General features: G+C 32.7%; 1 protein-coding gene across 1 annotated transcript; it reads right to left on the bottom strand.

Moving 5' to 3' along the window:
- Window positions 1-13,706: 13,706 nt before the first annotated feature.
- Window positions 13,707-16,835, bottom strand: LOC129874104 (plant intracellular Ras-group-related LRR protein 4-like). The gene is made up of 4 exons (XM_055949331.1): window positions 15,618-16,835; window positions 14,551-15,464; window positions 14,253-14,431; window positions 13,707-14,080 (listed from the first exon to the last, which is right to left on the bottom strand). The coding sequence occupies exons 1-3, from the start codon at window positions 16,267-16,269 to the stop codon at window positions 14,279-14,281; spliced, it is 1,719 nt and encodes a 572-aa protein (XP_055805306.1). The 5' UTR covers window positions 16,270-16,835; the 3' UTR covers window positions 13,707-14,080; window positions 14,253-14,278.
- Between the last annotated feature and the right edge of the window lie 560 nt (window positions 16,836-17,395).

The following is a 17,395-nucleotide window of genomic DNA, read 5'->3' as shown; positions in this document are numbered from 1 at the left end:
ACAATAATCTTTGGTTTGATTTTGGTTTTGTTAAAAAAAACGAAGAAATAACCAAATTGAACACTTTTTTATACAAATATTATAGCACACTAATTTAAAATAGTAAGGTATAATACTTCACTATTTGTACAACCATATTATTAGCTCATCCATCATTCAGTAAGTTTATGTTGTTTAATACATTGGACTAGCCAATAATATAAGCAGATAGTTAAATATAATTAAAATTACGATATAAGAAATATATGATCCAAAATGGCACGAAGACAATTTATTTATTTTGAATGAATTATTGTCTTTTCTTCTCTTTTGAATGAGTCTTTTCTTTTATTTTTGTGTATGGTTAATAATCGAATAACCGAACCAACACAAACCGAAACTGATAACAACCAAACCGATGGATGTATATTTTAATTGGTTTGGTTTTAATAATTTTAAAACCGATTAAATTGGTTTGATTTTGATTTTGACCAATAACCGACCCATGAACACCCATTATGCTCATCATTGATATCATGCACATAGCAAATTTCAAGTACGAATATCTAAAAGAAAAAAATTATATTTAAATGATGTCCATGTTATGGCCACAACTGGATAAATTGGTTAACTAATACATTCCTTCTTCTTTGATACACAAAATTATAAACTGATTATTTGCGTACTTTTGTTTCTAGCGACTAAACAAGATCTAAAGGTCAAATGTCGTTATTAGGGGTGTACATGGACCGGGTTGGTTCGGATTTTTTACAAATCAAACCAAACCATTTGTGTCGGGTTATTAAATCTATAAACCAAACCAAACCAATAAAAGTCGGGTTTTTCGATATCAATTTTTCTCGAGTTTTTCGGGTTTTTCGGATTTCTCGGGTTTTTTTGGGTTTTTTCGGATTTTTTTGGGTTTCTCATTGTATCAAATAAAAAGCACAGAGCAGTGCTTCTTAAAAAGAGTTCTAGTACAAAATATCAACATATAAGATGGAGGCACAACACTGTTTGAAGTTTTAACTTTATAATATAACTTTATAAGATAAGTTTTTTTTGTCTATTATTTAGATGGGCTACTCAAGTCCAAATCTAAATGTAAGAAAGAAAACAAAAATTATGAAAAAATTTAAAAAATATTTATAAATTACATTTTAATAAATATTTTTATGTATAACATAATTTAAAATTGGTATATCTATAATCGGGTCGGTTTGGGTTCGGTTTGACTTTTTTTAGTTAAAACCAAACCAACCCTATAATGGTCGAGTTTTTTTTTCAAACACCAAACCAAGTCAAACCAAACCACTAGTCGGGTTTTTTTTCCGGTTTGGTTCGGTTTATCGGTTTGGTGCGGTTTATCGATTTGTCCTGTACAGCTCTAGTCGTTATACATATATAACATCACTTCATTATAGCAGCCATGATATTTTCAGACAAACATCGCCACTATAACTAGATCGAGATTTAACTGTACTAGAAAAAAAAATAGAATAGAGAAACTAACACTACCCTAAGAACTTCCTATAATCATCTAAAATGAGTTCCTACCCCGTCTCCATGATTATTATATCAAATTAATAAGGACTGACGCTATAATTATCATTCTAATCCTTAGATTTCAATAATCAAATTCAAGAGCGATTGAAAGAAACTTTTTCGGGAATTTTCACGAGATAAGTCCCTTGATTAATTATTGTGATTAGAGGGTTAACTGAATTTGTGCAGCCTATTGAAGGGCGTCATTAACAATGGGTGATTCTTGAATTTGTCAAAAACATAAACTTTGACCTAAAACCCTAGTTTTCTCAAAAAGAGTGAAAAATTATGAGATATGATCAAAGTTCTAAACTTTATTATTAAAATTGATTGTAGTGTCATTGTTGAGTGTTGTTGAAACACGTTTGAAGTGTTTTAATGAGATTTGAGGTATGTCTCCATTAAAACATAATATAAAAGTGATTTGAACTGTGGCTTTATGTATGTGACGGATAAGCTAACATCGAGCCATCATAATTTAATTCTACATGATATATAGTATATGTATTTGAACGTTTTTGCCATATGAATGAGATTTGCTGAACTTCCTTTCTAAAGTGATAATTCTCTAAAGACATTTCATCCTATGAATGGGTTATTAATTATAAAGTTGACTTTAATTTTTTAACACGTTTTTCTGAATTAATTTATGACTTAGAAATTGTTAAATAATGTTGAAGTAGTTAAATGCTGAGCTGAAAAGTTAGTTGGAGATTACTGAGTTGGAAGTTAGTTACAAATTAGACTTTGAGTTTGTTAGTTTTTTATACCAGAAATCAGTTACAAAGTTAGCTTGAAAAACAAGTTAACAGTGTTCTATATAAGAGCATGTTTAATGCATTGTGTACACACAGAAAAAATAAAACTCTATTCTCTCTACTGCTGCTTCTTCTCTTCTTCATCTTCTTTACTTGGTAGATAGTTGGTTGCAGATTGATAAAAATTAACATGGTATCAGAGCGTCGATCGTTGTAGTTAAAGCTCAACAGTTGAAGCCATGGATAGTTCAGAGGAGTCGCAGGAAGAAACCACTCAGATTTCATAAATAAACTACACTCATCCACTATTTTTACAGCCTTCAGATACACCAAGGGCTACATTGATTAGTTTAAAGTTGACGGGGTCAGAAAATTATACATTATGGAGTAGATAAATGGCACTAGCTTTGCTGGGAAAGAATAAGATAGGTCTGATTGATGGAAGCTGCACTCGAAGCATGTACAAGGGAGAATTGGCAAAATAATGAGATAGATGTAATGCTCTAGTCCTCTCATGGATCAGTGGAGTGGTTTTGCCAGAGTTAATCTCTAGTATAGTATTTGCCTCGACTGCAAAGAAAGTGTGGGATGAGTTTAAAGAGAGATTTTACAAATCAAACCTTACTAGGATATATCAATTGTGGAAAGAAATTTTCATGATGACACAAGGTACAAATTCAATCACTGTCTATTACTCTAAGTTAAAGGATTGCTGGGATGAACTAGAGCTATTAGCACCTCAGTCTTCTATTTGTGAGGGTACAGAATCAGGTGAATACATATTGCATTTGAATAATCAAAGATTGCTACAATTCCTAATGGGATTAAATGAGACTTACAGCCATGTAAGGAGTGATATTCTTCTTAAAACACCAATTTTAAGTGTGAATCAAGCATACTCTGTAGTGGTATAGGAAGAGAGTCAAAGGAAATTAGGAGTAGTTGATCTCACTCGAGATTTCTTGAGTTTGCTAGTTGCGAGTAGAGATGGTAATTTTAGATCTAAAAAACCTATGAGTGGTGGAACTATATGTACTATTCCTGGTACTATATGTGATCACTATGGATATAAAGGTCATTTAAAGAAGAATTGTTATAGGTTAGTTGGCTATCCTCTTGATTTTAAAAGTAAGAAACATCTAGCAACATAAGGAGGAAATAATACAAGGACCAAGTAATCCAGGAAGGAACTATCCACAAGTACATCATGCTGCTATAACTGAAGCTGGAGGTGAAACAAGCTTTTGATCATCAGGTGGAGGTCATTATCTTTCACAGGAGCAATATCAGCACTACATGAACTTGAAAGGAAAAACACAGGAACAACAGTCACAAGATCACACAGGTGAATATCATTGAAATTTTGCAGGTATATCATCTTTGTTATCACAAGTACAATAGTGTGAATGGATTGTAGACTCAGAAGCTTCTCATCATATGATACCACTTAGGAGAGTGTTGAATAATCTTAAAGCTGTTGACAGACAACAAAATAATACAGTTCAGGTTCTTACAGAAGATAAGTGTAATATAACACACACAGGAAAAACAATTATTTTTAAAAACCACAAACTTAAAGATATCTTATATGTGCCTAATTTCAAGTTCAACTTGTTATTAATATCTAAGATAACTAAGGAGCTTTGTTGTTCACTCAACTTTTATCCAGAATTTTGCATATTTTAGGATCTCTACAGTGGTAAGGTGTTGGAGATTGGTAGAGACTATGATGGATTGTACTGGCTGAAGAAGGAAGAATCAATCACAGCAGGAGCAGCAATAAAGGATCAGTCAGACTCAACCTTATGGCGTAACAGACTTGGCTATCCTTCTATGGAGGTATTCAATAGCATTGGTGACTTAGAAATAAAAATATGTAAAGAACAGCAATAGCTTTGCATAGTAAGTCATATGTCTAAACAAAGTAGGCTCATATTTCCCCTCAATACATCTAAAACTATTGGTTGTTTCCATCTATTACATGTTGATGTATGGGGACCTTTCAAGTTCTCACCTATGATAGGAAGCACTATTTTATGACTATTGTAGATGACTTCAGTAGATACACTTGGATTTGTTTAATACAATCTAAATGTGAAGTGATTGTTGTGTTGAAAGATTTCTTGTATAAAGTGAAAAATCAGTATGCTGTCAATGTCAAAATTCTGAGAGCTGATAATGGGAAAGAGTTCATCAATTCCAGTTGTCATGAATTATTTTCCTCTTTAGGGATTGTGCATCAAAGTAGTTGCCCGTATACCCCTCAGCAAAATAAACTTGTGGAAAGAAAACACAGACATATTTTTTAGGTTGCAAGAGCCTTAAAGTTTCAAAGTGGGATCCCCCATAGGTTTTTGGGTGATTGTGTAAAAATAGTTGTTTATCTTATCAACAAGTTACCATCCAATGTCCTGCAAGGAAAGTTACCATTTGAGGTCCTGCATGGTAAACCTGCAATCTTAGATCATCTTAGGGTCTTTGGTTGTTTTTGTTTTGCTACAATGTTGCCTAGAGGGAACAAGTTTGATTCTAGAGTAAGAAAGACTGTCCTACTTGGGTATGAAGAAACACAAAAAGGTTATAGACTTTTTGACATGAAAGCTGATACTTTTCTGGTTAGTAGGGATGTCAGCTTTAGGGAATCTATATTTCCTTTTAAGGGGGCTAATACAGATCTTGATGACATCTTTTATCCTGCCCCTGCACAAGATATACATGAGCATGCTTTGTCAATTGCAACTGATAGAGAATAGGCTACGCAAGAGGAGACTAATAAGACTTTGTCAGTAGAAAAAGTAAATGTTGTTGAATCTTCAATAGCAGAGCTAACTGAAGTTGTGATAGAGGGTCAGACAATACTGAAAATGTGATAGATGATACCACATTTCCAGAAGAGGTTATAGGAGCAGGTCCTCTTCATGGCATACCAACAAAACCAGAAGTAAGAAGAATCAGTACTAGGACAACCAAACCTCCTATATGGATGCAAAATTATGTAGTATCTAAGAAAACAGCCAGTCAGGCATCTGTGTTTTCCATTTCTGATTTCATCTCCTATACCAATTTATCTCCTAACTATCAAACATACTTAAGTGCATTTTCAGTTGCACTTGAACCTCAATCATTCCAAGAGGCTTCTAAAGATCAGAGGTGGGTTGAAGCAATGGAGTAAGAGATACAGGCCTTGGAAGGGAATCATACTTGGAATATTGTTGATCTTCCAGCTGATAATCAAGCTATAGGTTCTAAATGGGTATACAAAATTAAGTACAAGTCTAATGGTGAAATTGAGAGGTTTAAAGCTAGACTAGTGGCCAAAGAATACAACCAAAATGAAGGGTTGGATTTTCATGATATTTTTTCACCAGTGGCAAAGATGGTGTCTGTTAGAACTGTGATTAGTTTGGTTGCATCTAAGCATTGTCTTATCTCACAAATGGATGTTAGCAATACATTCTTTCAAGGGGAATTATATGAAAATGTCTACATGCATATGCCACAAGAATTCTGTAAAAAGGGAGACAAGAAAGTCTGCAAGCTTGTCAAATCTCTATATGGATTGAAACAAGCCTTAAGGCAGTGGAATATCAAACTTACAGATGCACTAGTCAATGCAGGGTATTCACAAAGTGCATATGACCATTCTCTATTTATAAAGAAGGTAGGGGTGGACATTGCTATTACACTAGTATATGTGGACGATTTTTTGATAACAGGTAGCACACCTGAACTGATAGAAGATGCTAAAAGGACCTTGGATGCTCACTTCAAAGTTAAGGACTTAGGAACTTTAAGGTACTTTCTTGGCATTGACGTTAGGAGGTCTGGGAAAGGAATACTCCTCAATCAAATGAAGTATTGCTTGGAGTTAATTTCAGAAGTAGGACTCAGTGGTGCAAGACCAACTTCTACACCATTAGAAGCAAATCACAAGCTCACAACAGTAGATTATGATGCTCATGTGGAAAACAAAGTTGATCCTGAAGTTGAAGACTTAGTTGGATATCAAAAATTGATTGAAAAATTAATCTATCTCACTATCACTAGGCCAGACATATGTTTTGCTGTCCAGGTACTTAGTCAGTTCAAGCAAAGGCCTAAACAATCTCATTTAGATGCAGTTATGAGAATAGTGAGATATTTGGAAGGATCACCAGGTCTTGGTCTATTCTTCCCATCCAATACAACATCAGAGTTAGCTATATATTTAGTGAGCCTGCATTCTTGTCGTGGGACTCCAATAATTGACTTTAATAATTTATTATATTTTTGAGTTGCGTCTTAAGTTACTTGATCTCGCATGGAGGCTCCATAAATACCATATATGTATCATGTTTTTACATTGGTTGACTTATTTGTGTGCACTACTATATTAGATGGTAGACAATTTATCACATCATTTAGCTTATTTTTTATTTTCTTACGTTAAGTACTTGTGATGGACAACTATATGAACTATCATATCTATTAAGGTGTTTTTTGACGTGGTCATCTACATCAAATGCGTATTGCATCGGAATCGAATTTGAAGTGTGATAGTATATGAATCCTTAATATTGTAGAAGATATTAATTAAAGCAAATTTCACTTCCTGGTGTAACCCAAAAAATAAAATATTGACAATATAAATCCTCAATACCATATACACTTTTTTTTTAATTTCCCCAAAAATAAAACTTGCTTACTAAATTGAAAAAATTATCTAAATACACAATTTATTTTATCATATTCGTTAAAATTCTCTATCATTTGAAAAAATTACAAAAATTCCTACTCTTTCCTATTTTCTAATATATCATTGTGCGCGATGTATCGGTCCGAATATATGTATCAAGACGTCAGATACATCACTTTACACAATGTATCGGTCGGATACATGATGTATCAGGACGTCGGATACATCACTTTATGTGCATATATCCGGATTCCACCGAATAGAAGGGATTTTGAGTAATTTTTAAAAGAATAGGGATAGAGTATAATTGAGAAGAATCACTATGAGATTTTGACAAAATTTACTAAAAAATTCCAGAAGCGTCCATACAAGGATTGTATAATGAGTGTAATCTTTTGTCCAGCTCGGACAACAACCTTATTTTCAAAATTCATTTGAATATTTATAACTGAATGTAATCTTTTCACCATTGAGAATTTGATTTTTTGTCTGCTAATCCAAAATTCTCAGCTATAAAAGAACACAATTATTTTAATTCTTACACAATAATTGATTGTACAAAAAGAAGCAGATATGGAGGTCACTCTCAATGGCACACCACAATCTCAAGTTGAAAACAACCGTCCACGTCGACGACGGGTGATTCCATGGACTGAAGAGGAACACCAGTAAATTCTACTTTATTTATTTTTTCAGATATAAATAACTTACACATAAATCATTTTCTAATTTTATTTTTATTTTTATGGTTTATCACACATTTTTACATGTTAGATATCTCTTTCTTTTTAGGAAAAATTACGTGAATTGACAAACATTATTAGTTTATTATTTAATATAGCTATGATTTCATATAATTACGAATTGAGACTACAGTTTAATGAAATTTGCTATTATACAAATCTAGAAGAAGCAAATTTATATTTTCTTTTTGTATTTATATATTTCGGGGCTCATATACAAATGTGTGGGGGGGCTCATATACAAATATATAAAGGTTTGTATTTGTATACAAAGCGAATTTAGTGGCTCATATACAAATCACTAAAACAAATTTGTATTTGTATATACAATATCTTTGAAAGCCCAATTTGTATAATGCAGCAAGATATACAAACTGAAAAACCGAATTTATATAATGCAGCGAGATACATAAACGAAAAATTGGCATAGCAACTCAATCTATAGCTATAAAACGTAATTAGACAAACTGTAGTTAAGGAACCTAATTATATTTCAAGTCTTTGCTATTTTTGAAACTTCCTCTTAATTTTTATGAGTTTGAGTTTATTATTACTCTTTATACAGTAAGTTTTAAATTCATTTAGTTTTTTTTTTTTGATACTGATAGATCATAAATTGAAACTCATTAAATTAATTATATGTTAGAAACTCTATTTCAGTTTCCATTTTTAATTATGTGGTATTTATATATAGGTTATTTCTCATGGGACTAAAGAATCTTGGAAAAGGAAATTGGAAGAATATCTCAAAGTACTATGTTGTTTCGAAGACCGCGATTCAAGTGGCAAGTCATGCTCAAAAATATTTCTCTCGTAGGAAGTGTACGACTCCAGTGGAGCGGCGTCGCTCTAGCATCAATGATATTCAGACTGTCACCTTTAACCCTGTGACACCAATAACTGTGCCCATAGATCATCAGGTCAATAATGACATACTTGCTTATAACAACAATCATCAAATTGCCTCTTTAACACTGCCATTTCCTTACGCTTACACCTTTGGTGGTCCAAATTTAAACAACGATAACTTTGGGAGATTCAATCAAGCTGGAGCATTTGACAATAACTCGTTCGTTATGGAGCAGAACCTCAACAATAATAATAATTTCAACATGTATTTTGAGAGATTTAATCAGGCGGAATTATCTGATAACAACACATTCGTTATGGAGCAGAACCCCAATAACAATAATTTCAACTTAGATTTTGGGAGATTCAACCATGCTGAAGCATTTGACAACAACACATTTGTTATGGAGCAGATGCCCGATAACAACTTCAACATAAACTTTGAGAGATTCGACCAGGCTGAAGAATCTGACAACAACACATTCGTTATGGAGCAGAACCCCAATAACAATAATTTCAACATAAACTTTGGAAGATTTAATCAGGCTGAAGCATCTGACAACATGAATACATTCGCTATGGAGCAAAACCCCAATAACAACATAGGTTTTGAGAGATTCAACCAGGCTGAAGTAGTTGACAACAACACATTCGTTATGGAGCAGAACCCCAATAACAATAATTTCAACATGAATTTTGGGAGATTCAATCAGGCTGAAGCATCCAACAACAACACATTCCTTATGGAGCAGAACCCCAATAACAACAACAATCTACTTAGGCCAGTGTCACCTCGTTCATTCCTTTCGATGTGCTTGTCTTCTCCTAGGATGAATAACAGTGGACACTAATCAAATAGGGCATTTATTTAGACATATTTGTTGGATGAAATAAATTATAAGTTGTGTTGTAGTTTTGGGTGAGAAATAAATTTTCAAGGGTTTGAAGAGGGGGGACTATTTGATAGTCAAGGCATAATATATGAGTTTGTTTGATATATTATGAATAAAGTATGAAATTGACAAATTTGGTGTTGCTCTCACAAGTCATTAAAGACCAAAGGATATTCCAAGAAAAAAAAAGGTGTTTTCTCTCCTGATTGTTATCTATACCCATTATATTATCTAATCAATTTGAAATGTCTACATTAATCAATTTTGACCATAGTATTTGAGCAAGTTTCATTCATCAATATCATTTTAAAACTTTAACCGAATATAATTTGTCCAATTCAATATTTTTCTAACCCCATCCAAATTAAAAATCAAAATATTTTCAATTTTTTGTAAATCTCTTTGTTTATTACATTCATACTCTTTGCCTATGCAGACAACATCAATATTTGAAAGAATCTATCAAAGAAAAAAAAAAGGCAACGAGTGAATATATATTGTTTTTCTATTATAGATAAGAAAATAAATATTGAATTGGACATATATATTCTATTAAGTTGTAGTATGTTATTGAATATAACTAAACTTGGACAAAATTGATGAATGTAGATATGTAATTTCTAATTGATTCGATAAATATTTCATACATGCAGAAATACTAATAAAAGAAATTATAAATAAAATTCTCAAATGCATTTAACACATAAGCACTTGAAAATAGGATAACATAATTAACATTTTACCAGTAGATCAACATTTGTGCATTCACAAGTAAAATTAAGTGCAGCAGATCAAACTAGATCTAAACCATAAAAACACTTTAAAAAAGAACATGCAACATAACTCAAATGTAACCACAGACAACTTCAACAATTAGGATTCTTCGTCAAAAAGTAAATATCATTAGGAATAATTGCACATATATACTAACTATCAAATTCAGTAAATACAGATATTTTTAACCCAAGGACACGACTGTAAATATTTCATTCTATTGGTCTTATTATTGGCCTTCTCTTAAGATCACATGTAAAGCAAATAAGAAAAGAACAACAATATATCCAGCGTGATTCTATAAGTGAAGTCTGGAGCTAGGACAAATTTATAGGCAAAAACTGGAACAATGGTCCACAAAATTAGATATTTTAGTTATATATTTTCATTTTTCTAAACTTGATATATTATTATATGTTGGCACTCATAATACAAGAAGACTAAATGATTCGGTTGAAGAGTTATATACTTTAAAGACTAGAGATCAGTTCCCTCTCTATATGCATGTATATGTATTTTATTTTTAAAGAATATAAATAAGTGAGCATAAAATATAATATACAATCTTTATTGCATATCGATCCAATTTTAAAATTGACTGAATTAAATGGATCAAAATAAACAGAGTTAATAATATAATAAGCGGCTTAACCTTTTCAAACCTAAACGAATTGGAGGAGTGTTAAAACCACACGAGTTTACAGGCAGTTTTTGGACCTTTGGTTTTTGCTTACACGTAATTGTACTATCAAACATTTTTGTTGTGTTTTCAACTAAAATTGAAGAGTCTAATGGAATGGCCTGAAGTTATACGACTTTCTCGTATTAATTATTCCTTTTTTTTTTTTGATAATTAAAAAGTTTCATGTATCATAATTATGGTTTTAATGAACCACCCTACTACCGTTACATGTTTAAGCTGTGACCAAAGTTCCAAGAAGTGGACGATAACACAACAACAACGACGACGACCCAGTGAAATCCCACAACATGGGGTCTGGGGAGGGTAGAGTGTACGCAGACCTGACTCCTACCAAGGTAGGACGACTGTTTCCGAGAGACCCTCGGCTCAGTAAAATCAAATAAGAAAGAAGATATATAAGAATACGGAGTTCAAAGCGATATAGAAAAGCAAGATAGGGCAATCAAAGTACAGAAAATAATGAAAGTAATAAATGATAATAGATATCAGACCATAGGGAATTATAGTGCGCTAATACGCCTACTAATAAGAGTGAATAACCAGACTATGAACTAGCCTTCTACCCTAATGTGGGTCCTCCACACCCTCCTATCTAAGGTCATGTCCTCGGTAAGTTGTAACTACGTCATGTCCTGTCTAATCACCTCTCCCCAATATTTCTTCGGCCTACCCCTACTTCTTCTGAAACCATCCAAGTAGACGATAATGCGTTAATATATTATTGGTTTGGGTGTGTGTGAACAATGTCTCACTATAATAGTTAAAAACAAAACAATTAAAATGGTATGAGATTTTTTAGAAAAAATTGCACAATTATGAGTTAAAACACATAATATTATCGTTGAATTATTTTAACCGAACAATTGGTTGGTTTGAGATTATCATAAAAGGCTTCTCTCTCATTCTAGATGAAAAAGGGAGGTGTCATTGTTTTGCTGACTCCCACGGACCTACTAATCTGGGAAGGATACCATTAATTACTATAATTGTTTTAAAAGCATAATTAGTGTCAATATTATGATACTTTACTCTGAACAAAGTACTCAGCAACCATCATTATATTGATTTCCAACGTAAGTAGACCTGTTTAACTATCCACCGGGAATATGACCAATAATTATGTCATCACCCCTAACCTGAAAAGCTACATTTTTACTTCTCCGTTCTTAAATACATCTCTTAAGAAATAATAAATAAGATAATAATTTTATCAAATCTTCTTTTAAACATAATAAATTGAATATTTAAAAAATATATTGAGAAATGACTATAGTTAATGATATGGATAAATTAAAAATCAAATGATGAATTATCAAGATTGAACAAGTAAAAATGAATATTTATTTTTTTAGTATAGTAGACAAGTAAACACGGATGGAAAGAGTAATCCTTACATTCAATATTTAATTTTTTTTTAAATCAATTATTTTTTCCTTGTTTGACTTTCAACATTGATAACTTATTCCCCAATTTTTTTAAGACCTACAATTATACATCAACTAATTAATATTGTGCAAAAAAGTCTAGAGATTGTTGCTCAAATGGTAAGCACCCCCTCACTTTCAACTTGAAGGTTATGAGTTTGAGTCATCAAGAGAGCAAAAAAGTGGAAGGTCCTACGGAGGGATAAAAAAAATAAAAATTGTGCAAAATACTTATATTAATCATTTTTCTTAATTATCCAAAAAAAATTATTTACTTTTTAAGAAATATGCAAAATTTAAAATAAATAAATAAAAATGAACGATGAAAGTCTGTGCCGTTTGATTTATTAAATTATACATAGGGTAAAGAAATCCTCGCAAAAGAGGCAGGTTCTGATAGTAGGGGGCAAATTTAGAGTGTCAATTACGAGTTTACGTAAATTTAATTTTATATATATATATATTAAAAATTAATAAATATTTAATTGTGAATCCAATTATTAATATATATTTTCTCTGTCCATATTTACTTGTCCACTATATTAAAAATAGATGTCTAATAGTATTTGTCCAATTTATGAAATCAAGAGATAATTTTACACTTAATTCCTAATTTACCCTCATCATTAATTATAGTCATTTCCCTATTATATTTTTCAAGACATTATACTCACTCCGTCCCATTTTTTAGTTGTCATGATAAGGTTTTACACAATCCTTAAGAAAATATTAATTAGGAGCGTTATTTGACTAACATACCCCTTATTAATTTTGTAATTTTTATCTATCTATATGCCTCTTAATTCTAGAATAATTAATACTAACGATAAAGTTGGAAAAATATAATTAATTCTGTATTGATTGTTGATAATTATTTTTGAGATAACTATTTTACGTATACATGACAATTAATATAGAATGAAGGGAGTATTTATTACTATATTTAAAGGATAATATGATAAAATTATCTATTTATTTATAATTTTTTTAAAAATGTGTAAAATTAAAAGTGGACAAATATTGTTTAATAGAGGAAGTATTAATTTGAGATTTGAAAGTATAAATTCTGAATTCGTGAAACAATTAACAGCCAATGAGTTGAACTACAATACTCCACCCCCCGGCCCCCACCTCCAATTGGATTTAAATAAAGTCGCCGGCGTAACGTGCTCCTTTTGATTGAAATAAAGAGGCCTTTCCGTTTAATGGAAGTAAGATCAACCACTTTTTAATTAAAGCATTTGTCTCGAGAAATAATAATTACTAATAGAAAATACTACTACTGTACTAATAGAAAATGATTGAATAATAGAACCAGCAAAGAAATGGCTGCTACACTTAAATAGAAATCTCACCAAAAATGTAAATAAATGGGTGAAATGTATTTGGTACAAAATATAAAGGCCGCCAACACTGCGTGCTCATTTCCAAACAAATTCGCCGTCGAGTATTGGATAATGACAAATTAATTCAGGCTGACTTTTTCAATGTCATTCAATATATAGAAAGTCAAATAAGATAAGATTTTACATTTTTTTTTTTACATAATCGAGGAAAAGTTTACAGCAGAAATGCATTAAAAGAATTATTAGATGAAATGAGAATTAAAAAAACACGTGGCAGTGGTTTAGAGCCTATCTGGAACAACAAGAAAGTTGATTGAATTTAGCTGGCAAAATTGGTTGAATTCAACTGAAAATTTGCAGCTCTCGTCCAGCCAAATCACAGCTCATTTCCCTACAATGGATAACACAGAGAGCATGTGAGCCGTTACCCTTACAACCCTACATTTCATTATTCTAATTCCCATTTACTAATAATTAAAAATAGTAGTTTGAACAACTATCTCTCCTCTAGGAAGCTGCAAATAAGAAACCATAATTCATGACCAACGAAAATATAAGCATACCAGATTTGAATGGAAGCTGCAGCACATCAAGTATTAACGTAGTCCATACTGCCATTGCGCTGACGTTTGTTGGAACTTGAAAAGCAGCATATTTGAGCCCATGATTTCTTCTTCTTCTTCACGGGCTGAGTCTTCAAATGCCTATTGGCAACCATATCAGCCATGTATCGAACAACGGCCTGACCATCAGAGCAACTAAACATTAGTGATCGATCCAATCATCATAAAACAACAAAAATAGTTACTAATAAATATTCAGAAGACACAATATATAGTAAAATGAAACAAAAAATTAAACCTGTGCTCCCTTCTCAACGATGTTTCCTGGTGGGACTTCCAAAGGATTTCCATCGGTTTTAAGGATCCGCAAACTTGAGAGCATCCTAAATGAGTCTGGAAGAACTCGTATCTGGTTGTTACTCATGTCCAATTCTTCAAGCAATTCAAGGTTCCCAATGGACCTTGGTAGTGATCTCAGGTCTGCAAAATTGTTGCTTATGTTCAGCTTTACCAGTGAAGTAGCAAAACACAAGCTCTCAGGCACTGATTCGATTTCGTTGAAACTAACATTGAGCTCTTTCAAGTTTGTAAGGGATGACATAGTTGTAGGCAATAACCTGATGTTATTGTACCGCGCAGTCAGAATCTCCAAAGACTCAATTCGTCCCACTGCTTCAGGAAGAGCTTTAAGATGATTATAGTCTACACGAAGCTCTTTGAGAGAAGTACATTGACCAATAGTGTGAGGAAGTTCCTCAAGGTCATTAGTTTCCACAATCAATTTCCTAAGACTTACTAAGGAGCCAATTGTCTCAGGGAGTACTGATAGCATGTTAGAGCTCAAATCAAGTTCTTGAAGGTGAGCTAACCTAGCAAAACTCGCGGGCAACACCTTCAAGTTATTTCCATTGAGGTCAAGATAGACCAAGTTAAGAAGATCTCCAATGCAATCAGGCAGTTCAATAATTCTGTTTGAGTGCAAATCTAGCTTTTGCAATGATAAGAGCCCCCCTATGGTGGTGGGTAGGACAGTAATTCGATTCTCAGACAGATCCAAAGTGATCAAACTTGATAGCTTCCCTATAGAATCTGGAAGCCATTCAACCTGGTCCGACAACTTATTCCGAAGAATAAGCTCTCGACTTCCTTTCTTGGATGACACTTCAATCATACTGGCAAGCTTAACCAAACTTAATTTCTCACCTTCTTGACCTACAACAAACAAAGTAACCAAGGTCTTCTTAATCAAAAATACGAACTTCGAATCAACACAACAAAACAACTTCTTGTATAATCAAATTCTAGAAAACCAAATTCACTAGAAATACATAACCAAATATGGTGCAGCAAATAGATGTAACATACCACTAGTTGCCGGCTTTAAGGTGGAATCAACAATTTTAGGCCCTGATGAAGCATCCCCAGATCGAAGCCCAACACCAATTCCATCCACGAGAAACGTGGCGTTTGCCTTATTCAAGTAACTATCATCTCTACTATACAGTTCAGACGCTTTAATAGGCTCTTTTGCGTTATAAAAGTTGGACGATGAAGTAGTCGCAGTTGTGGTTGTCGGAGGATTTAAACTGCTGCTGGCGGACAAGGAAACTGAACTTGCCAAAGATAAACCATTCGAATCCATTGAAGAAGAAGACGGTGCATTAGCCTGAGAATTAGAAGGCAAACATTTCGTAGCTCTCTGAATCAAATCGTCGAACACAGTGTGAATGTTTTCGAGATCTAAAAGTTTCAACGCCTCCTTCTTCTGTTCTTTACTCTGAAAAAGAACAGCGTTTCTCTGCATCTCTTGCAAAATTTTGAACAGCTCTTCCGGAACACCTTTCCTTTTATTTTGCCTCATGATAGCATCTATTTTCAACTGATCCTCTTTCTCTAGGTTTCCAATTAAAGCTCTTGCAGCTTCAACCTCATCAATCGATGGCCTTGTCGGTAGAGATCCATGAATTCGCATAATTTCTTGCACAATTTCGTCATTCGACATTCCTGACGACCCCATTTCAATAATTTTCTGAAATTACTCGAAAATAAGAAACACCCAGATGAATTTAATTCAACATAAATACAACTCCGGCAAAACAAAAATTAGACTCGACTACCCTTTTTTCTCCTTCTGTATGTATTATTCAAAGCAAAAAACAAAGACGAATTTTGCTTTCTCGAAACCAATCAACAGATCAAGAAAAATGAAAACCGCAGCTCAGTTTTGTTTCTACAAGTTTCTAGAAAGCGCCAATCAACGACGACAACAAATTCAAACCTTTACCCACATGAATACATGCACAGTAAAGCTTATTTTTCGCCGTATTTTCCTATATGGAAAACAACTGTTTTGAAAACACGGAAAAAACACTCATAAAAAAATAAAAATAAAAACTTTCCACTAACAAAACTCCAAAAACTACTTAAGGAAAGAAACTGACAGACACTATTTAGTGGGTTTTCTGTCCAAGGTACAATCAACAATGTTTCTGAAATTGTATGTGAAATGTGGAGAACAGAGAGAAGAAGAAATGGAAGAGAAAGGATGAGTTATCTAAGAGAAAAATGTGTCTTGTTCGGTTCTGTGGAAAATCCAACGACATCCATCGTGGGATGGCAATTTATTTATATACCTACAAAAAATGCCACATACCCTTACCACAATTCTCATAAATCTATTACGATAAATTATCTTAAATGTAATGCCTCTTTTTTTTTAATAATTCATTAATTTTAATAGATTTACATATTTTAAATTTAAAATTAATTTATTTTTATTTTTAAATATCATATCAAGTCAAATTGAAGTGGAGTAAATATTTTAAAAAATTACTAATTGAATAAATAAAAAATAATTGGGTAGCTAATGATAAGACAATTATTTGATTCAATTTAAAACTACTGTAGACTCAATTATGATTGGACGGTTATTAAACGGAAATGCACTTATATTAGAGCATAAGGGAGAGATTTCCGGAAATGTCCTTAGGTGAATGTTGACATCGCGAAACTAGGGATGGTAATGGGGCGGGGTGGGTTTAGAGCTAGGCTGGGTGGGGTGAATGAGGGGCGGATTAAAGTAATTATTATTAAAATTAATGTGGGGCGGGGAGGGTTGCGGGTTTAAGGTGTCAAATAGAAAT

Source organism: Solanum dulcamara, chromosome 11, assembly GCF_947179165.1.
Source record: "Solanum dulcamara chromosome 11, daSolDulc1.2, whole genome shotgun sequence".
Lineage (NCBI taxonomy): Eukaryota > Viridiplantae > Streptophyta > Magnoliopsida > Solanales > Solanaceae > Solanum > Solanum dulcamara.
The sequence above is the reverse complement of the archived record's forward strand: the minus strand, read 5'-3'. Positions and strand labels throughout refer to the sequence as shown.